This window comes from Sinohyriopsis cumingii, chromosome 5 (assembly GCF_028554795.1).
Source record: "Sinohyriopsis cumingii isolate HCF-2022 chromosome 5, ASM2855479v2, whole genome shotgun sequence".
Classification (NCBI taxonomy): domain Eukaryota; kingdom Metazoa; phylum Mollusca; class Bivalvia; order Unionida; family Unionidae; genus Sinohyriopsis; species Sinohyriopsis cumingii.
Window position 1 is genome coordinate 12,809,660 of NC_142965.1, and position 18,888 is coordinate 12,828,547.

At 36.1% G+C, this 18,888-nt stretch overlaps 1 protein-coding gene across 1 annotated transcript in view; it reads right to left on the minus strand.

The window, feature by feature from the left end:
• The window catches only part of LOC149798648 (low-density lipoprotein receptor-related protein 1B-like), a 131,669-nt gene that overhangs the window by 4,761 nt on the left and 108,020 nt on the right, over positions 1-18,888 (minus strand). The window contains exons 13-19 of the mRNA XM_089957484.1: positions 18,614-18,844; positions 17,598-17,757; positions 15,859-15,977; positions 14,981-15,140; positions 11,101-11,213; positions 10,747-10,872; positions 3,547-3,720 (exon numbers count right to left, since the gene is read on the minus strand). Of these exons, the coding sequence (XP_089813610.1) occupies positions 3,547-3,720; positions 10,747-10,872; positions 11,101-11,213; positions 14,981-15,140; positions 15,859-15,977; positions 17,598-17,757; positions 18,614-18,844 (1,083 nt within the window). The remainder of the gene's footprint in view (positions 1-3,546; positions 3,721-10,746; positions 10,873-11,100; positions 11,214-14,980; positions 15,141-15,858; positions 15,978-17,597; positions 17,758-18,613; positions 18,845-18,888) is intronic.

Sequence of the window (18,888 nt, forward strand, 5' to 3'; positions counted from 1 at the left end):
GCGCTGCAGATCAACTACTTGGTGAAAACTCCGTGATAAGGAATCAATGCGCAGACATGGTCCCTCTGTGGAAATTCATAAATGGTCTATCTACATACAAAGGCATTCTGTCTTATTTTGAGACAAAACCATCGCAATGATTTTTATGACAACTAAAATGTATAAATATGTCACAGAATTAGGTAAAAAAATAACTTGGTTTTGCCTTAGAACTATTTGACCATTTCTCGTTGTACATGCGTACAACGTTATCTAGGGTGAATACGTGTTTTTGCAGGTAAGCGACTGTATTAACATGTACCTCGCCAGAAATTACTTGTGACGAAGGAACATTAATAACATGATATGTACGGGTATTTTGCCCTGACCTTTGCTCACTCTCCTATGGATTTAAGTAAGATCGATTTCTAAACCGACACTGGTCGTTTTGGATCACGTCAAGGAGTGTACGCTCTCCATTGTACTCCAGCCATAGGGGTAAGTGTTAAATTTACATTTCATTTGATATGCGAAGCTCGTTCGGTTTGTAATGTCTTATCGTGTAATAATGCATTCATTACAGCGCAGATTTGAACTTTGAATTACAAGTCACTATTAGAGGTTAATGTATTAACATATATTTAGAGATTTTACAGAAACTATTATTATGACCAATTTGGTTTTATTGTAGTTGATTGTGACTGTCGCTGTGATTGTGACTGTCGCTATGATTGTGACTGTCATTGGGATGGTGACTGTGACTATGACTAGAGCTGACTAGAGTTTACTAGAGGTGTCTGAAGCTGTCTAAAGTTGTTTAGAGATGTCTGGAGTTTCCAGAGTATTTAAGGCTGGGTGCTGTCGATACGTATGTATGTACGTATGTCTGTGCCACGGACGTAGACGTAGCAAATTCAAAAGGGTGATGTATGCTGTCTGTACGTGTGTATACGTATGACTGTACATGTGGTGGATCCATAAAGGGTGCGAGAGGCCGATAAGAGTGTGGGCCAACCCAAGGAATCGTGCAACTGTACAAAGGGTTTAGAAGCATACGTGTTGTTCAATTATTGTTCCAATTGCAATTTTATGTTCATAAGATTATTTTGAATCTTACTTGTGTTCATAAGATCATTTTGAATCTTAGTTGTGTTTATAAGATTATTTTGAATCTTAGTTGTGTTCATAAGATTATTTTGAATCTTAATCGGAGTTCATATCTGAGATTATGTGAATCTCTCTTGTAGTGTAGAATACTGTTTGAAACGTATTTGCAGTCCATGAAGTTTCTTGGATCTGTACTTCATATTGATTTCATAGTTTTGGTTTATTTTCAATGTGTAAATGTTGTGTAGAGTGATTTGAGTCAATCGTATGTTGAGAGCGTGAGAGAATCATTGTATTTTTACATCATATAACTTTTTTATTAATTCATTTCATAAATTTCCATCTTTCTCACATTGTGTTTCTTATTCATTTAGTCCAAAAACCCACTCGGTTTTTATTCTGCGACAACTTATACACATACTGATGCCAATCTAAGCACATCTATGACATCGGCTTTAAGGTTTGCAACGTTAAAATTTTGACTGAATAGTTTTCTTCCGTCATCTGTCACCAAGTAATCAAACAGGTCTGATACATATAATTCAAAAATGAACAGCGGACTCATTATACAAGGTCCTCTGATTCGTGATTTAATTGTAAAAGACATTTAGCTCCAATTTCCTCAGCATTAATTAGCCAATAAGGTGTTAAAAGTTCGTTAAATGCGACCATCCTACCAAACAACCAAGCAGGAATCAGGTCCGTTGCGCTAGTAACGACATCGCCTAGCTATTTTTCGCCAACGCTGTAATTCATTCGGGTGTGTACTCTTACTCACAAACAGAAGGAACAGAAGCAATCCGAAAAATAAACATTGGAGTCTAGTCTTAAAACACAAGAGCAATTGTTGTCAAAAGGAAAATAAATTTAACATTCCCACAGAAGTCTTCGGATCCCTGGTGACGGATACAGACCCACCACACTTTTCGCAATATTACCTTGTTAACATGTGTCTGACCATATTCATTCTAATAGCACTTCACTATTATCGGTTGCTATATTGACAAATTTGACATCCTTTAGAGCCAACGTGGGTTTGTGAGAAAACTTGCCAGTTGTTCACCGTGGGTCGGTGGTTCTTCCTAGGGGTTTCCCCGAGATCTTTCTCTACCAAATGTACTGACCGCTATGTATGGGGTGTCGTGTGCTTAAACAATGGCATGAAACCCACAGCAACAACATCCGTTATAAGCATGTTTCTTCTTTAAAAGCTGATTAGAAAAGTTCCTCTGTGCAAAATGTTGTACCAGGTATCTTAGGCATGAGGCACGCATGCTATTTAATTAGATCATTCTGCAGGGGATGAAGCTCATGTTCCATAACCGCGTTCCTCTTTTGTTTTCCGGAAGTCCACACCAATCTTTTGCCCACGCTTATGAGTGTCTCTATTTCATTAAACTACATATTTCTACTTAAATTTGAAAATTTCTTTAACGTCATCACCCTTGCTATAGAAATCTTTATGACGGTTGACTGAACACGTTCGTAAATTAGGTTGTTGTGATTTTTCTTACAATCGTTGGATTATAGACAAGAATTTCTTTCTAGAAGTAGGTGGGGTTGGCTTCTATTAGAATAACTACATTATAGATTATCCTCAGAATCAAGCTAATATTTAAAACAATATGTTCCATTTTCTGAGATTTAGTCTGTTTAGACATACACCATGATTCTGATAGAAAAGACCCTTCAGAAAGTTGATTAGGAGATTCTTTTACTTGTACAAGGTGGTTACTCTTAAAAAATATAAGGCATGCTGCTTATAATAAAAATTAAATAAATTTGCCAAAACTTGATTAAAGCACAAAAATTGATTAATTTGCATTTATACAGTCTGCAGAAAGAGTTATATTTGATTTTTTGCATCAGTTCTTCAAAGACAAATATGTAATTGAAAATTGTTATAGCATATGTTCATTTTTTTTAAAAAATCGTTAAAGAAGATGAACGGCCATATCACATTCTAGATGAACTTGTTTCATCATGTGCAAAACTCTGTCATCATAAACAAATAGTTTCGTGTTTTGCTGTGTTATAAAACTGTTAACTCTTTTACTTCTGTCAAAGCTACAGCAAATGTTATTAAGCATTTATTTGCATGCAAATGCTCAATGATTGAGTCAGCATCGTTTTCGGAGTCTCTAGCAAGGGGTATATTCAAGAGATTGATGTCAATAGTTACTCAGTAGATACACCATCGTCAGATCTTTATCGAACTAAAGGTCGATTTTAAAGGTTTTAAAGACCACAAAACAATGTTATTTTCCAAATGTAAAAATATTGAATCGCATGGAAGTTCATAGTGTTAAGTTGCGAAGAAACGTATGTTACACACATGTATGATCTGTAGTAATAGAAGAGAAATGAAAATGTAACATTCTGACCAATTAACACGTAACAAAGTGGTAGACAAGACACGAATCATCTCTCTAGTGATGACTGACTTATGAAAAATATTACCTTGACAGATTTCACTGGAATAATTCCATTTGCCAAGACTACCGCAATTCAAAACAGATCCACTGACTGTCAGCTTGAAACCCTTGTTGCAGGAGAAGGAACAATGGTGATTGTAGCAGGGGAGACAGGTCTCTTCCAACGCAGCATTTGGAATGGAAAGTGGGCATTCCCTCTCTAAGAAAATAGGAAAGTTTATTTAAACAGTTTGATTAAGATTACTTTGATATTTTTTAATATTTGGTCACCTGTATTCATCACTCTACACATACCAATTGTGGCCATGATAGTATTAGAATCTAAAAGCATAACACAAGATAGCAGTACATGCCTTTGAAGAAGAAAAACACATTTCTATAATTTTGTTTCGATCTGGATAAAGGCCGTCTTTAACATGAAACGAAACATATTCTTGTCATGCTCGAGATACATAAACAACACAAACAGAAAAATAAATAAACTGGCAAAGACACTTTGATACACTTATTGGTACAATGGAGATTTTTTTGACTAAATATAAAACTTAAGGAATAATAATAACTGCTTAAAAAAGTTGCTGGAAGAGCATATGTAAGATATTCATTAGTAAACTACGAAAGATCATTAATAAACTATTAAAGATACGAGTCCTTGATAATCTCTTTAGCGCATTTAACATCTACGGTTTGGATATCGTACTTTATTTACTAACATGCCTAAAGTCGCTGGAAACATTTGATGAAAATAACTGCTTGCATTTCCAGAGGTCTTCGTAGTATTCTTGCTCTGGTGAACGTCTCTACTCGCCTCTGATTATTCTAGACGAGGTTTGATACTATACCCTCTAAAATCACCAGAATGTGGTACTAGATTCACCTGGTGCAGTTACAAACTCAAAAGTTGAGGCTCTTCACCAACGCATCTTTACGTTCGATACTCCAACTTTGCTTTGATTCGTTTTTATTTATCTTTACATCCTCTGGATGAATTTAAAGGTACTGAATTTTCCTATTTGACAACCTGCAACATACTGTGCATTTGTTCATGTTAAGCTAGTGTTGGGACAATATAACTTGCAAACATAAATAAAGAAGTAATATGAAATTTGGACAGATCCTGGTACAGCAGAGAAGCAAATTATAAACGGGCTAAATCGAACTGATTGGATCTAGATCAGATGTGTCAAAAAGTAAGTGCAGTCATTTTCGACTGCATCCAAGTGTTCCATCTTCACAAACCCATATTTTGTGACACTTCACATTACAAAGTCAGCCCCATTCCAGTATAGATATTTTGATCTAAACTTTGGAATGCATTCCATCTGGTTCCCTAATGTAAAAAACCCAACAAATATGAGCTCGACTTCTACCGGTGAGTTTTTTCAGTTAACGCCATTTTCTAGCCATAAATATACATCATTTATAGATTTATGCTTTTTTAATACGAAATGCGTCATTCATCTGTATGATCTGAAACGTGTGACTTGTCATTATCTGCTAATTGTTAGGTAACTAGGTCATTTTTGCAGCAACTTCATCATGATTTTATCTGCTTTAGTGGCAACTTAATACCCGACGGACGGCTAAGGAAGTGGTGGTTGGTTTGTGTATGACTTTAAAAGATGCTTCGGATAGATATAGTTGTTTGAAATATTTATCCCAACTGATATGCATTACCCAATTCAGATACGAGGATTTAGTTCTTTCAATAGAATAATATATATATATATATATATATATATATATATATATATATATATATATATATATATATATATATATATATATATATATATATATATATATATATATATATATATATAAAGGCCCATTCTGAGCTTTATCACACTATATATCGAGAGAATCCCCTCTCCAAAAGCCACGTCTGGGGTGGGGGCATTTATTTGTATTGCAAAGATTGGCTAAAACTCTTCGCGGAAGGGGGTCCAAAAGAGATTAACCATAGCTTCAAAACGACGACAGACAAAGGTGAATTTTTTCATTTACCCTGCAAATATTGGCAGATGTGAAACTCGGTGAATAGATAGGGACAATAGGTTTTCAACCACACTCAGCTCATGGACCATGCCAGTAACCAGCCATGGGTCCAACGCCATCACGTGGAAACGTGTGCAGTAATGCACAATCCTTCATCTGTACATTTCATTTAAACTTTGCTATATAAATTATTCCATAGCTTACCATACTCCAGTTTGCTGCAGCCATCGTTTAAGAAGTTCAAAGCAGGTGCACTTTGAGAAAGATGCTGGATATCCTTCAAGACACAACACTTTGTGCAGTAAATTTGAAAATGATAAAATTACGTAGTAAGCTGATCTTTTTCTTTGAGATTATATTTTAAGGAAACTCCCCGCCAGCTGTCGCGCAACATAAGTCATAGTTGGAAAATGTTCGGATGCAGTGATAATGGTTTATTCATCTACCTATCAACGTGTTCATACCCGAGACTTGAAAGTGTGGATTATGGTTAAACTATTAAAAAGAATTAAGCTCTAACATTTCCCAACTACTCGCTAAAGTAATAGGCATTTTAACAAACCTGTTTATGGTGACATTGATAGCGACTGGTAGGCCACTATCGTCAGTAAGGTCTGCGTATCGAGTTGAAAGCTAAACCCACAATGCTTGAGGGATCTAATAGTTTTTAGAGCATTAGAGAGTGATAGTTGTTAAACTGTTTATCATACTGAGAGATATCTGAAAGGGACCAACTATGAAGCTTCGATTCCCGCACAACAACCTGAATGGTTTGTAAAAAATGGGAATCAAACACTCTTTTTCTTTAATATTTAGCATAGCATGGAAAGGGTTGTAGTTGTTGTTTGAGGGTTTAACGCCATTTCTGGGACGAGTTTTGGTCTTAAGAAGCTTATTAGTAAGCTATTGGTGGTGGATTCCGGCTTCAAACCTGTAGATGCATCAACCCCATTTTGTGTTCATGACGCTCGTTGATTTTAATTGAGGTTTAAAGACCATTATAGCTGAAATGGCCTTCCTGTCTGAAACCTGATGAAAACTGTTCAGGTCTAATCCATCCTGTTCAGGTCGAGATGATATTCAAACCAAAAGAGCGGTGTCTTCCGTCGGGAGTAGGCTCATATTATTTCTGAATGGGGTCGTTCATCTGCAAAGCCGTATCAGCAGGATCATAAGTCCTTCCGTACATTAGCTTATCAATTTTGTTCATGTCCGCCTCGTCAAGTGTTCTATCCTGAATGTCGAGGAGATATATACGAAAAACAGCAATGTCTAACTACGGGAGAAGAAACTGCATATTTCGTAATCTCTGTTAAATGTGTTGGTGTAAAGGGTGTAAGCCGTGTTGTAATTATCTCTCATACCTCCAGCATCATTGCAGATAGCTGGATCCTTAGAGGAAGGTTTTTCAGACCTAAGTAAGACCACCTTACCTTGCGTGGATCGGTAAAGCAGGAATTGAACGGCACATGGACAGGGACACTAACCACATTTTAGTCCGAGTCACAAAATGAATTTGAGGTCAGACCTCCTGTCAAAAGCTTAAAATGACAATGCTGTTTTCTCCACCTACCATTGTAATAATAATAATAATAATAATAATAATAATAGTAATAATGATAATAATAATAATTACAATATTCTTCCTCTTCTTCTTCTCCTCCTTCTTCTTCTTCTTCTTATTATTATTGTAAGATATCCCATTGTATTGCATGTTAGGAGTCTTTAACGTCCCATCCGTTTTGTTTACGACATGTCAAATCTTGGCAAAACTGACCAGTAAAACTTATCAAACCAATTTTCGTCACATGAATAAGGCTGCCAGTGTATTAGACAAAGAGAACCCTTAGAAATATCATGTACTTCAGTTCATGTCAAGCAGTTTCTTAAAAAAAAAACGCCTTTGGAAAGTGTCTGCATTTGCACTGTCCATGAGCTTTAACTGTGTTTTTGGTTAATTGTGAATTCAGGCTTGTCCACTGAAGTCAGCAATGTAAAGTTCCGAATCATCTTAATACTTGGGATGAGTTCAGAATGTTTTAAGTTCGTTCTGTTGATTTGGATTTAATCTTTGCTATCGTTCTTGATAAATTGATAGGGGAAGCGCGTTATTATATGTATATTAAGGACATTTCAGTTTGATCTCATTCATATATTTAATTAATACAGAGAAACTTCAGACCATTTTCTAGGATATACGATATCCATATGTATGCAATCACTATTTAGAGAAAAGGGTACTCTGGAGAAAATGCTGTTATTGTCAATATTATATTTAACGAATGATATCTTCATTTATGTTTTCAATAGTTTTTAAAACAAGCCTTTTAATACATTACTTGCAACAACTCCTGCGTAGCCGTCGTAAAATGAACGCATGAAAGCACAAGCACACACCATGGTTACACTATGATTTGCTCACGACTCCCAATAAATGGAATGACTGGTCTTTCAAGGAATCTAGCGCACAAAGGTGAGTATCTCGCATTTGAACTCACATTAGTAGACACATGTACACGTACCAAGACGAGTCATGCACCATTTCTAATACCAGTCAGACGTATAAAAGAGAGCTAGGTAGGAGATTCTAACCATGGTTAAGAATACGTACCTTAATGGGGATCATAGTTTTTTTTCTACGAATCCAATGGTGTCGCATATTATGGTGACATTGAGCAGATTTGCAACCCCACACCGACAAACGTTGGCGTTCAGATAGAAGGTATTCAGGTCCAGACGTTTACCAAAGGGCTACAGCCCCATTGTATTCATAAACATCCCACCACCTTTTCGCGTCAGCGTTTAGGAAAACGTCAGGCAACCACTTAGGACCTTAAGGCATCAACACTTTCCTAGTTTATAAAACCAAAATAAGCTTTGTGGCAGACACACAAGCCACCGTTTATGTTCTCTGTATTGCAGCGAAACTGTTCCTACATGTACGTCATCTCCGATGCACAGATGAACACAGAGATGGTAAGAATCTCATAGATAACTATTAAAAAGAATAATTGCGTAAGCTATTCCTAAACGAAGCTCACAGTGACGCGTGCGATCAAACCAATTTCGGAAAGAAACTAGTTCAGAATTCCAGCATCCTGAAAACGGAACAGTTTTTAAAAATAATGCATCGTGGTTTTATGCTCAACCGTTGTCTAAGACGAAACATAACTGAAAAAATTGACTTTTTTAAGGATGATAGGGTTTTTCTAGTCGCTTCTGGCGAAGGATGTCTTCTACGATATTTAAAGAATTTATTCAAGCGTTGCAAAAGGTGTTGCTCTCTACCTAATCATTACTGGAGTTAAAAGGGAAACGCAATATTTCTCAGCTGGTTATTCTCTTGGAGGCGATACAATGATCAGACGATCTGGATTTTTATCCAGATCTACAGCAGAATGATGAGTGATGTGCCGAATCAGACTTAGTGGGTTCTTGCATTATTGAGACAAATTTTAAGAGCAACAGAAAGGTTTCCAAGAGATGCTAATATACAATTCATACAAACAGGTCTTACTAACCCCAACAATTTTCCCTCTCTATAACGTTTTTCATGCCTCTAAGATGTTGAATAAATATCTGAATAAGTAGCCACCTAATCGAGTTATCCAACGGATACGTGATTTTACCAATGAAATTCTTTCCAAAGTACTTTCCGGTATCTAAACTAGCGATTTGCAAATTTTGCCATTTGATTTTGAAGAAGATCTACACATGTTGAAATTATATTACCTCTATCAGTGCTTTTAAGAATCCGAGGAAATGAATAACGGATAGTGAAGATTCTGCATAAATTACATCACCTTAACCGTATTGAAACACGTTTGCTGGTTTTAACATATATTTTTTATCTTTGTTTTCTTTGCAGTATTTATTAACTAAACGTTTGAGTCGCCTGGTGTATCTTAGTATATCAGTATCAATCGGATTTTAAGCGCACTGATTAACACAGTGAGAAAGTCATACAAATGAGTATAGTTGATTGGCATGCACACGTATCAAATAACTAAAATATCTCATATCAGATACCTACACAAGTTATGTGCGTATCATTCATCAAAAAAACAAAAATTCTTAATGTGTATGAAATTAAAAATAACTTCTACAGCAGTAACCGAAAATAAATAAATAAATAAATAAATAAATAAAATAGAACAAAACAACAAGATGTGGCTAAAACCAAGAGAGAAATGTTCAGACCATTTTGTAGTATACTTCAATGAGAAAACTCGAGATCAGATGGTACAACGTAGGATAAATTCAGCATGGCTCCGAAAAGCACAAAATGTCTAAGACAAGGGAATAACATGGGAGGAAACAAAGGCCAGGAAGGCAACCTTAATGCTGAGACTGTGTTAGAAACGTGATGTGGCGGTAGAGACGGAATACTTTTTGCTTGATGGAGTAATAAGGTATAGCCAAAATTCGCCGTTTCACGTAAAGCTTCCAGAAAGTAAATCTCATTTTAACAAAGTAGTCGCAAAGGACTACTTACAAACGTATGTAACATATTTCGAAATTAAATAATTAAATTCTTTTCAATATGTACATACGTTTTATCCACCGGTAAATAATAATAATAATAATAATAATAGCAATAATAATAATGATAATAAACATTATTGTTGCACATAGAAAGTGTTTTAAACTAAACGTATGATCCATATGACACGAAAACATGCAACAGGTATCCATGAGTACCTATGTATGAATACTAATATGTGCATCTATATTCATATATGTTTACGGTTATTCGAAACTATTATATAGTATTTCTAATATCATGAAAATTATTCATCTAGGAATGCTTGTAAAATGTTGAATAATGTAAAACTGGTCACATAGTTATCATCAATAAGCCTGTCTGTGACCTATTACAACACGGGGCCTCACCTTTCCATTCCTTTATAATCGTGAGACTCAAAACGATGATTGCTGTAGATCACTCATTAACATATCATTTCAATGTTCTTGAATAAGTCTAAACTAATGAGTGAACTATTATGTGTTTTGTATATTTTATGGAGAAGGCTATTCTAAGATGAAAGAACTAATTCATAACTCTTCTTCATATATGCAATACAATATATTTTTAAACCATACAACTGATTAAAGCATATATATTCGGTTTAGTATAGTGGAAAACGACTGTTTTGCTACAATAGCCTAAATTGTATCAAACGTGCATTAGATATTTTTACGTTAATTTCAAACAGCAACCCCTTACCCTGAGAGCATGACCTTCCATCATCATTAAGCAAAGCACCGTCGGCGCATGAGCACTTTTTTCCTTTGTTCAATGGCAAACAAAATTTACAACATCTTCCATTTGCAACAGAACATTCCTCATGCACTGCAAATGTAAAGTACGAACAGTATTTGTATTTCATTGTATAAAAGGGCATTTTGTATTTAGCGATTGCAACTAAAACTTGTTTTTAGCTTCTTCTCTTCTTCCACTGATTCATAGGTTGTTTGATTCAAACAGTCAGTTAGTATGAGTGTATGTACGTATGTATGCATGTATGTATGTATGTATGTATGTATGTATGTATGTATGTATGTTTGTATGTAATCTTACATGCGCTCTTTGGATTCTGGTATACAAACAAGGAGGCCAGTCCACCAATAAGTGGGGAATCGAAAATTTGTGTGAAATCTGCTCCGTCCTTCTTGGATCTCCGATATACAGCTCTTTAAAAAAAATCACGTAGATACAAATGTTGCAAGAAATCTGATTAGACTATTTGTTCCTGCAATAAATAAATATATGCATAAGGGTTACCATCTAACAACACACAATCTCGTATCAGACGATAATAACTTAACTCAGTTTCAAAAGAATTGATAGATGATAAAAACCAATCATACAGATCTATTATGTAGAAGAAGGACATAAAAAAGCTGCGCCATTTATTGCAAATATTTAAAACTTTACGTTCAGATGGATTTAAAATTAAGAAAAGACACAGACTTTATAGTCGCTCATCAATTCCTACACGGAAAAGAGTCCAAGTATGAGACAAATATCTAATAGTTAATTGAGAAAGACCTTTTTTTCTTCAAATTGATTCATAGGGCTGTGTTCAAGAAGGAGATGGAGAATACGAAGAAAAGATTAGCAATTAATATATCTACAAACGAAAAACGTTTTCAAATGTCTTGCATGTATATTATAAAAATCATGACTTTTAGCCAGCCTGTCTGAAAGGAAGGAAAATTAAATTAATAGAGTGGGCGTGGGTGGGTGTATTGTACATGAGTTATCTACGTGTCTCATGCACAGCCTTTCTTATTCTGAAGGTTTGTTTTAAAAAAACATCGACATAAAAACAGACACACAACTAAATACAGAAACAGCACAAAGGTATAGGCAACCGAAACAGATTTAGATTCACTGTGCTTATATGTACCGTTGACGAAAGAGAGAACATCTGCAGCGGTGTCGAAAGGGATCATAAACTTTTACAACGCAATTCATAAAGAGAAATGTTTAACATAACACAGATAAAAATTCAAGTTCCTGGAAGCTTCACGGATGAATTAAATGGCATATCTATAGGAAATTTGTATCGATTAAGATGAAAGTTTGCAAAGGGATACAATCATGTTTAAATCGAGAAGAATGCTTAAATTAACATGTACAAAAGCTGTCCTTTGAAGCAAAAAATAATTATCAACCTATGAATGCAATCAGATCATGCAATAACTTGTCGTATAAGATAAAACTGAATAATGTTGCTCGTTGTCTCTATAGCTGAGATTCTATTTTCTAGAAGGAAGCGTGAGAGGACCGTAGAATCAGTGCGTGTTCGTGATGTCTCAATCAAGCACGTTTCTCTTTGCGTAATTGAAACTGGCATGTGCGATTCGCACGCCAGGGTCCGTACCAGCGTGGCATATAACAAAGGGATTTGATGATTCAACATTGAGATGTAGAACATCTTTATCTATTCAGAAAGAAACATATGTGTACACTGAGAGAGTTTTACAAGGGCTTTGTCGAGTTCAAGGACATTTGAAAACAAAATCGAAGTCGAGATAGGTGGTTAATTCGCTATATGACAAGGTCACTGCCGAGTTCAAGGCTACTAAACTAATTTAACTAGAGATAACTTTTTGATTGACTATACGCAAAATTATGTGTACGTGCGTCATTGAACGAGTTGCTTCACATAGGGTAATTAATACAAAGTGAATATGATGAGGCACTGGACTTACTACTGGCGAGTGGGGCTTGCCAGACACTAACCACATCATCAAGATGGCACTGGAACTGGAACAATGTTGGTCCTACTGTTCCGACCCCACGAGCAGTTCCAGCTCCTTGACATAGGTTTGAGTCTTTGACAGAACTACAGAAGTATTACCTTGCTGATATATGTGGTGATGTTCCGCAGCCAAAGTGCAAGAAGGTCATGGCCAACCCCGGCACTAAGTGTCGTACGACATGATAAGGCAGACGTTGAAGGGCAAATTTATAACATTGAGTTTGGGATTGTGCTTAGGAACCGAAAACAATGGCAAGGTAAGGCTTTGGTTTTCATAGAGTGGTATGGAGCTCACAAATAAAGATTTCAAGCGCTTTCAGAAAGCGCAGTGGAAACACTAATTAGCAAACCATAGAATGATATTGAATTCTTTGTTGAGATAGACAAGCTGTGCATGTTGGAGAGCAGTGATCTTCTTGAGCCTGATGTTAGTGCCATAGTTTCTAACAAAGAAAAGCTTCATTCGCTTAACAAGAAGCTACGTGAGTGTATCGTAGACCAATTATCTGTCGCTGATTAGTGGACGACTGTAATCGCTCTGGGATAGCTCAAAGTTTTATTCTCATCGCTGCATAATCACGGCTGATACGTGGCTGTCGTTAAGGCGCGTCGACTAACGGCAGGTCCAAACGTGTCCTTCAAAGGTTTGAAGAAGCTTGTCCGACACCACCAAAGATTCCTCTCAGACGACAACCTTTGCCAGATTACTGGACTGATGCCGCGGAGATTTAACTTCCCAAGCGGAGTTAACTTGGTATTGTCATCGGTATTTACAACAGAAAGGCGCAACAAAAATTTCGTTACCTGATTTGCGCCCTTCCTGCACTTCCTGCATAACAGTCACATTTTGTCTGCAATCAAGGACATCAAGACGTTGGGCATCTTTACGTCAACTAGCATGTTCAAGTACAGCCTACATCACGAAAGATCCGCGATCAACTCATTAGCAAGTGACCCAGTTCAGCAACACCACAGAGACAGTTATCCCAGTAAATTATGCCAGACGATATTGCGGAGGTCCTCAGTTTTACACAGGTACTAACGGTCATCAGTCTGAAGCAGATGCAGCAAGACGAAATAACGGGTTTGTTTTACTGACAAAGCGTTCGATGATTTAATCAATAAGATGTTCCATATTCACAACATCGAGCCAGACGGTTTGGTTTGATACAATGACGTAGCCAATAACTTCTCTGTTCTAGAAATTCTGGAGAGTTGACCCTCATCCGGGAATCTGTTTTGCGTCTCAAGTTACTGTATAACCTTAGTCTATAGAGAAACTAGTCAGTTGGGCTTCTAAACATTGGGACGTAAAGTGTTTGTTTTGTTGTGCCCAGTCTGGAGTTATGTTTTAATTTTTATTCCAGTTATTTGGATTCTAAAAGATTAATTCTTTTTCCTGGAAATATGTGCGTGCTCACACAGAATTCTTGGACAGAGACATTGATCTAAATTGTATTCGAAATTCAAACACCGGAATATTGTTTGTGGATCAACAAAGAACCGTAGTCACAACAGCACAATACTAGCTACAGTATACGTCGTCGCCTTGCATTTGGCATTTTCATCGGGACTCGAACTTGAATTCATGAAAACATTTCATTACTAGGACTTCTAAAATTTATTTCGTGGATTATTCTTGGATCATTTTTGGATTCGATTCTTAAAACCGTAATTTGTTAATTTTTCATGTTTACATTGCTTTTCCCAGGGAAATAAATTATTTTTAAATTTTTCAAAGCTTGTTGTTTACACTCTTAGTTTTGTTACTGTTTATTAGAGCTTAAACACGAAACAATATATATATATATATATATATATATATATATATATATATATATATATATATATATATATATATATATATATATAGTACATTTATCTGGTCAATAGGACCATTGCTTCTAGTTGCAGAGTCTGCAGAGCATTTATCGTCAATAGTTTTACAGATTTAAAGTCTTCAGAAAGTTTGAAGCATGTTATTGCTTCTTATTTAATATTATGGAGTCCTGATTTCGGCTCTTTATTTTCAAAATCGTATCGTTGAGAGATTGCTGTGAAAGTAAATATTCAAATGCCATTAAAAACGTAAATGTTTAACCTCATGTATGCATGTATGTATGCATGCATCCAGATAAATATGTTTCTATTTAGTGCTTAGTGTGCAATGGATCAAAGCTGGAAACATACCTGGTATTGATGGAGCTGGTGTAATATAAATATTGACCGGCAACGTAAATATTGTTTGGATGTTCTCCAGTCTCTGATACAATGGTTCGACTACCGGACTGCATTAGTTCTGTTCGTTCAATCTTGTCTAGAGTGCTATCACACCAGTATAACGCTTCATCTGTTATTAGAAAAACAAGTATTGGTGGTGGCAATTACGATATTGCTGGTGTTACAAGCCAGGATGCTAATGTTGCAGTAGTTGTAGCAATATTAATTGCAGTCTTGCCAATCCGATTAAAATCAGATCTCTACTGACCTACATGAAGAACTGACAGCGACAACTTAGAGGTCATGTTCTGGTGACCTATGCAATTGCCATAATCGCTTAGTTATCAGACAATCAGATGAAGCCTTATCTCTTCGCGTTTTGTGAGACGGAGCAGTGTAGCTGATGAGCTTCAGCTTGTACCTCTCGATCTGATTCACTTTCAACTTTCTGAAAACTGCGTTTGTATTGGCTAACTCAAAGGTCCCCAGAACATGATCCCTAAGCGGTCGCTGTCTGATCTTCACCCATGACAGTGGAGATCTGATTTTAATCAGATTGACAGATGTGCTGACACTTAGTAGCGAAAGAGGTAGTAGCAATACGAGTAACTGTAGTGGTTGTGGAAGGTGGAGGAGAAAGAGGAGGACTAATAGCAAGTTTGAGACGATTGACCATCCTCATCATTGGTAAGCATCTTCAAAGCTACAAGAGTTTTTAAAATGTATTATTAATGAAAACGAATGTCAATCCTAGGCTGTGAACTTGTGACTAAGATAGTAACAAACTTATCATATTATAGATTATGTCTGTAATTAATATCGCTAAAATCTAATAAAAATTACAATACCTTCATAATCCAACGCTATGTCACTTGGTGTTGAAATTCCTTGCGTCACAAAATCATTGGGTTCCGTACCATCCATTTTGGCCTTGCGGATTTTAGAACCCTCCACCCACACCATTTGTCTTAAACAGATTTAAAGAAAATGCCAAATAGCAGCATTGAACAGGAAAGTATGAATATGTCCATGACATTCAAAATAATATTGATGTTATATGTCTAACAGCATTTCAACACATTAAAGACTGTTTAGTACCGACGCTGTGAGCGAAGTGTCTAGAGCAGGAACACACCAAATAGGTATATCTGGCTTGTCTGGGTAGGAAACTCATTTAACATGTGGCATTTATTGGCTTTGTCTGGGTAGGAAACTCATTTAACATGTGGCATTTATTGGCTTTGTCTGAATAGGAAACTCATCTAAACATGTGGCATTTATTTGCTTTGTCTGGGAAGGAAACTCATCTAATCATGTGGCATTTATTGACTTTGTCTAAGTAGGAAACTTACCTAAAGATGTGGCATTTATTGGCTTTATCTGAGTAGGAAACTCATCTAAACATGTGGCATTTATTGGCTTTGTGTGGTTAGGAAACTTATCTAAACATGTAGCATTTATTGGCTTTGTCTGAATAAGAAACTCATTTAACATGTGGCATTTATTGGCTTTGTCTTAGTAGGAAACTCATCTAAACATGCGGCATTTATTGGCTTTGTCTGAATAGGAAACTCATCTAATCATGTGGCATTTATTTGCTTTGTCTGGGAAGGAAACTCATCTAATCATGTGGCATTTATTGACTTTGAGTAGGAAACTTACCTAAAGATGTGGCATTTATTGGCTTTATCTGAGTAGGAAACTCATCTAAACATGTGGCATTTATTGGCTTTGTGTGGTTAGGAAACTTACCTAAACATGTGGCATTTATTGGCTTTGTCTGAATAGGAAACTCATTTAACATGTGGCATTTATTGGCTTTGTCTGAATAGGAAACTCATCTAAACATGTGGCATTTATTTGCTTTGTCTGGGAAGGAAACTCATCTAATCATGTGGCATTTTTTGACTTTGTCTGAGTAGGAAACTTACCTAAAGATGTGGCATTTATTGGCTTTATCTGAGTAGGAAACTCATCTAAACATGTGGCATTTATTGGCTTTGTGTGGTTAGGAAACTTATCTAAACATGTGGCATTTATTGGCTTTTTCTGGGTAGGAAACGCATCTAAACATGTGGCATTTATTGGCTTTGTCTGGGGAGGAAACTCATCTAAACATGTGATATTTATTGGCTTTCTCTGGGTAGAAACTCATCTAAACATGTGACATTTATTGGCTTTGTCTGGGCAGGAAACTCATCTAAACATGTGGCATTTATTGGCTTTGTCTGGGAAGGAAACGTATCTAGACATGTGGCATTTATTGTTATTAAATATTGGAAACATTTATATAATCTTTTAAAGGTTTTGGTAAAAGTTTTTTTTTCGTCCTAAACGAATTTATATTGGAGACTGGAAACGCTTCTTCATGCAAATGGGTAAATTCGTGTTGTTGTTAGCATGACGAATGGAATAATTACATGGCAATTAAAGGTGATCCTATTCAATCTACGTGACCTGTAGCTCGGCTCTTAGATACAAATTGATTGTGACAAATGTAGAAAAGTGTGATGATATAAAAGGAAATAGCCAATTCTTACAATTTAGGGATAAATAAAACTTTACAAGGTATGGAAGTATCAAATACCCGATTTTGGGGAAAACCTTCAGTTTTCCTGGAGTTTGAGATGTAACGAGTAATGTTTTGACATCAAAATCTGGATCAATGATTGCAATTTTATTATTCAGTGAAACGTAGAAATTTCCAGTGCTGACATCAACCGCCACATGGGAATAGTGGGTAATGTCTGAAAAAAAAACAGAAATGAGACGTAGAGAGAGAGTCTAGATTATTTTGTTGCACGCATGCATATAATTCCATTTAAATGAAAAGATATATATAATATGGGCAATACAGTGTACACATACCAGTAGAGTCAGATATCGTAAGATTGATCTTGACGAGATTAACGCAATCAAGGCTATACTAATCGCTGTGAAACTGTTTGCAGATTTCATCAGACGTTAATCATATAATGCACTTAAACACAAAATTAAATTTAATTATGGCAGAGTCTAAAACAAACTTTTTCTGACTGATGGTGCACATTACTTTTTCCACTTCGATTCTTCGTCCGTATTATTCAGTTACCCAGGATGAACAAGATTAAATGATTTACCTAACAAGAGCCTATTCCGCACTCTTTTAAAGCCTGAACATACTGTTATTATTAGCAGCATTTAATAATACCACTGAAAGGTAGTCATCATGCCAGTATCTTTAGCATTGCAGTGGCTTTAGTATGCCATATGGTCATAGTCCACCTTTCTGTGCTGAAGATAATGCCATAGTGTACGCATCATAACAACTGATTTTACACCCACTTTATAGCATTATTACCTCGAATTATGTTTGATATGTGGCTATTTCAAGCTTTGTATCAATCATATCAGGGGGATTGGTGTGAGTATCAACGATATGAGCTTTGTATTTCATCTAACACAATGCACTGCCCAATCGTTTGTATGTCCTTCCGTCCGTCTCAAGAAGTTGGTCTACATCATCTTTCATAAACTACTTTACGTAGAGAGATGATGTAGCTAGCGCTTATATTTGCATGCTAATTTTCAAAACAGAAATTTGATGTGAAATATATTCCTTACCGTCCTTATTCCCCGCCTTCACTGTTGTACCACCGAGCTGGAAGTGTTTGATTCTGTGTCCTAATTGGTCTATCCAAACTATGCGCTGATTGATGGCGTCAAAATCAATGGCTTTTGGTAAATTTCCTTCCACCATTCTGAGTGCACTGATGTCTTTTCCATCCATGCTGATTTGATACGCTTTGTAATCAATCGAATCAATGGCTAGGATAAAGTCCTGCTGTATGATACCTAAAATATGTATGCGTACTTTTTATACAGATATGTGAATTTTT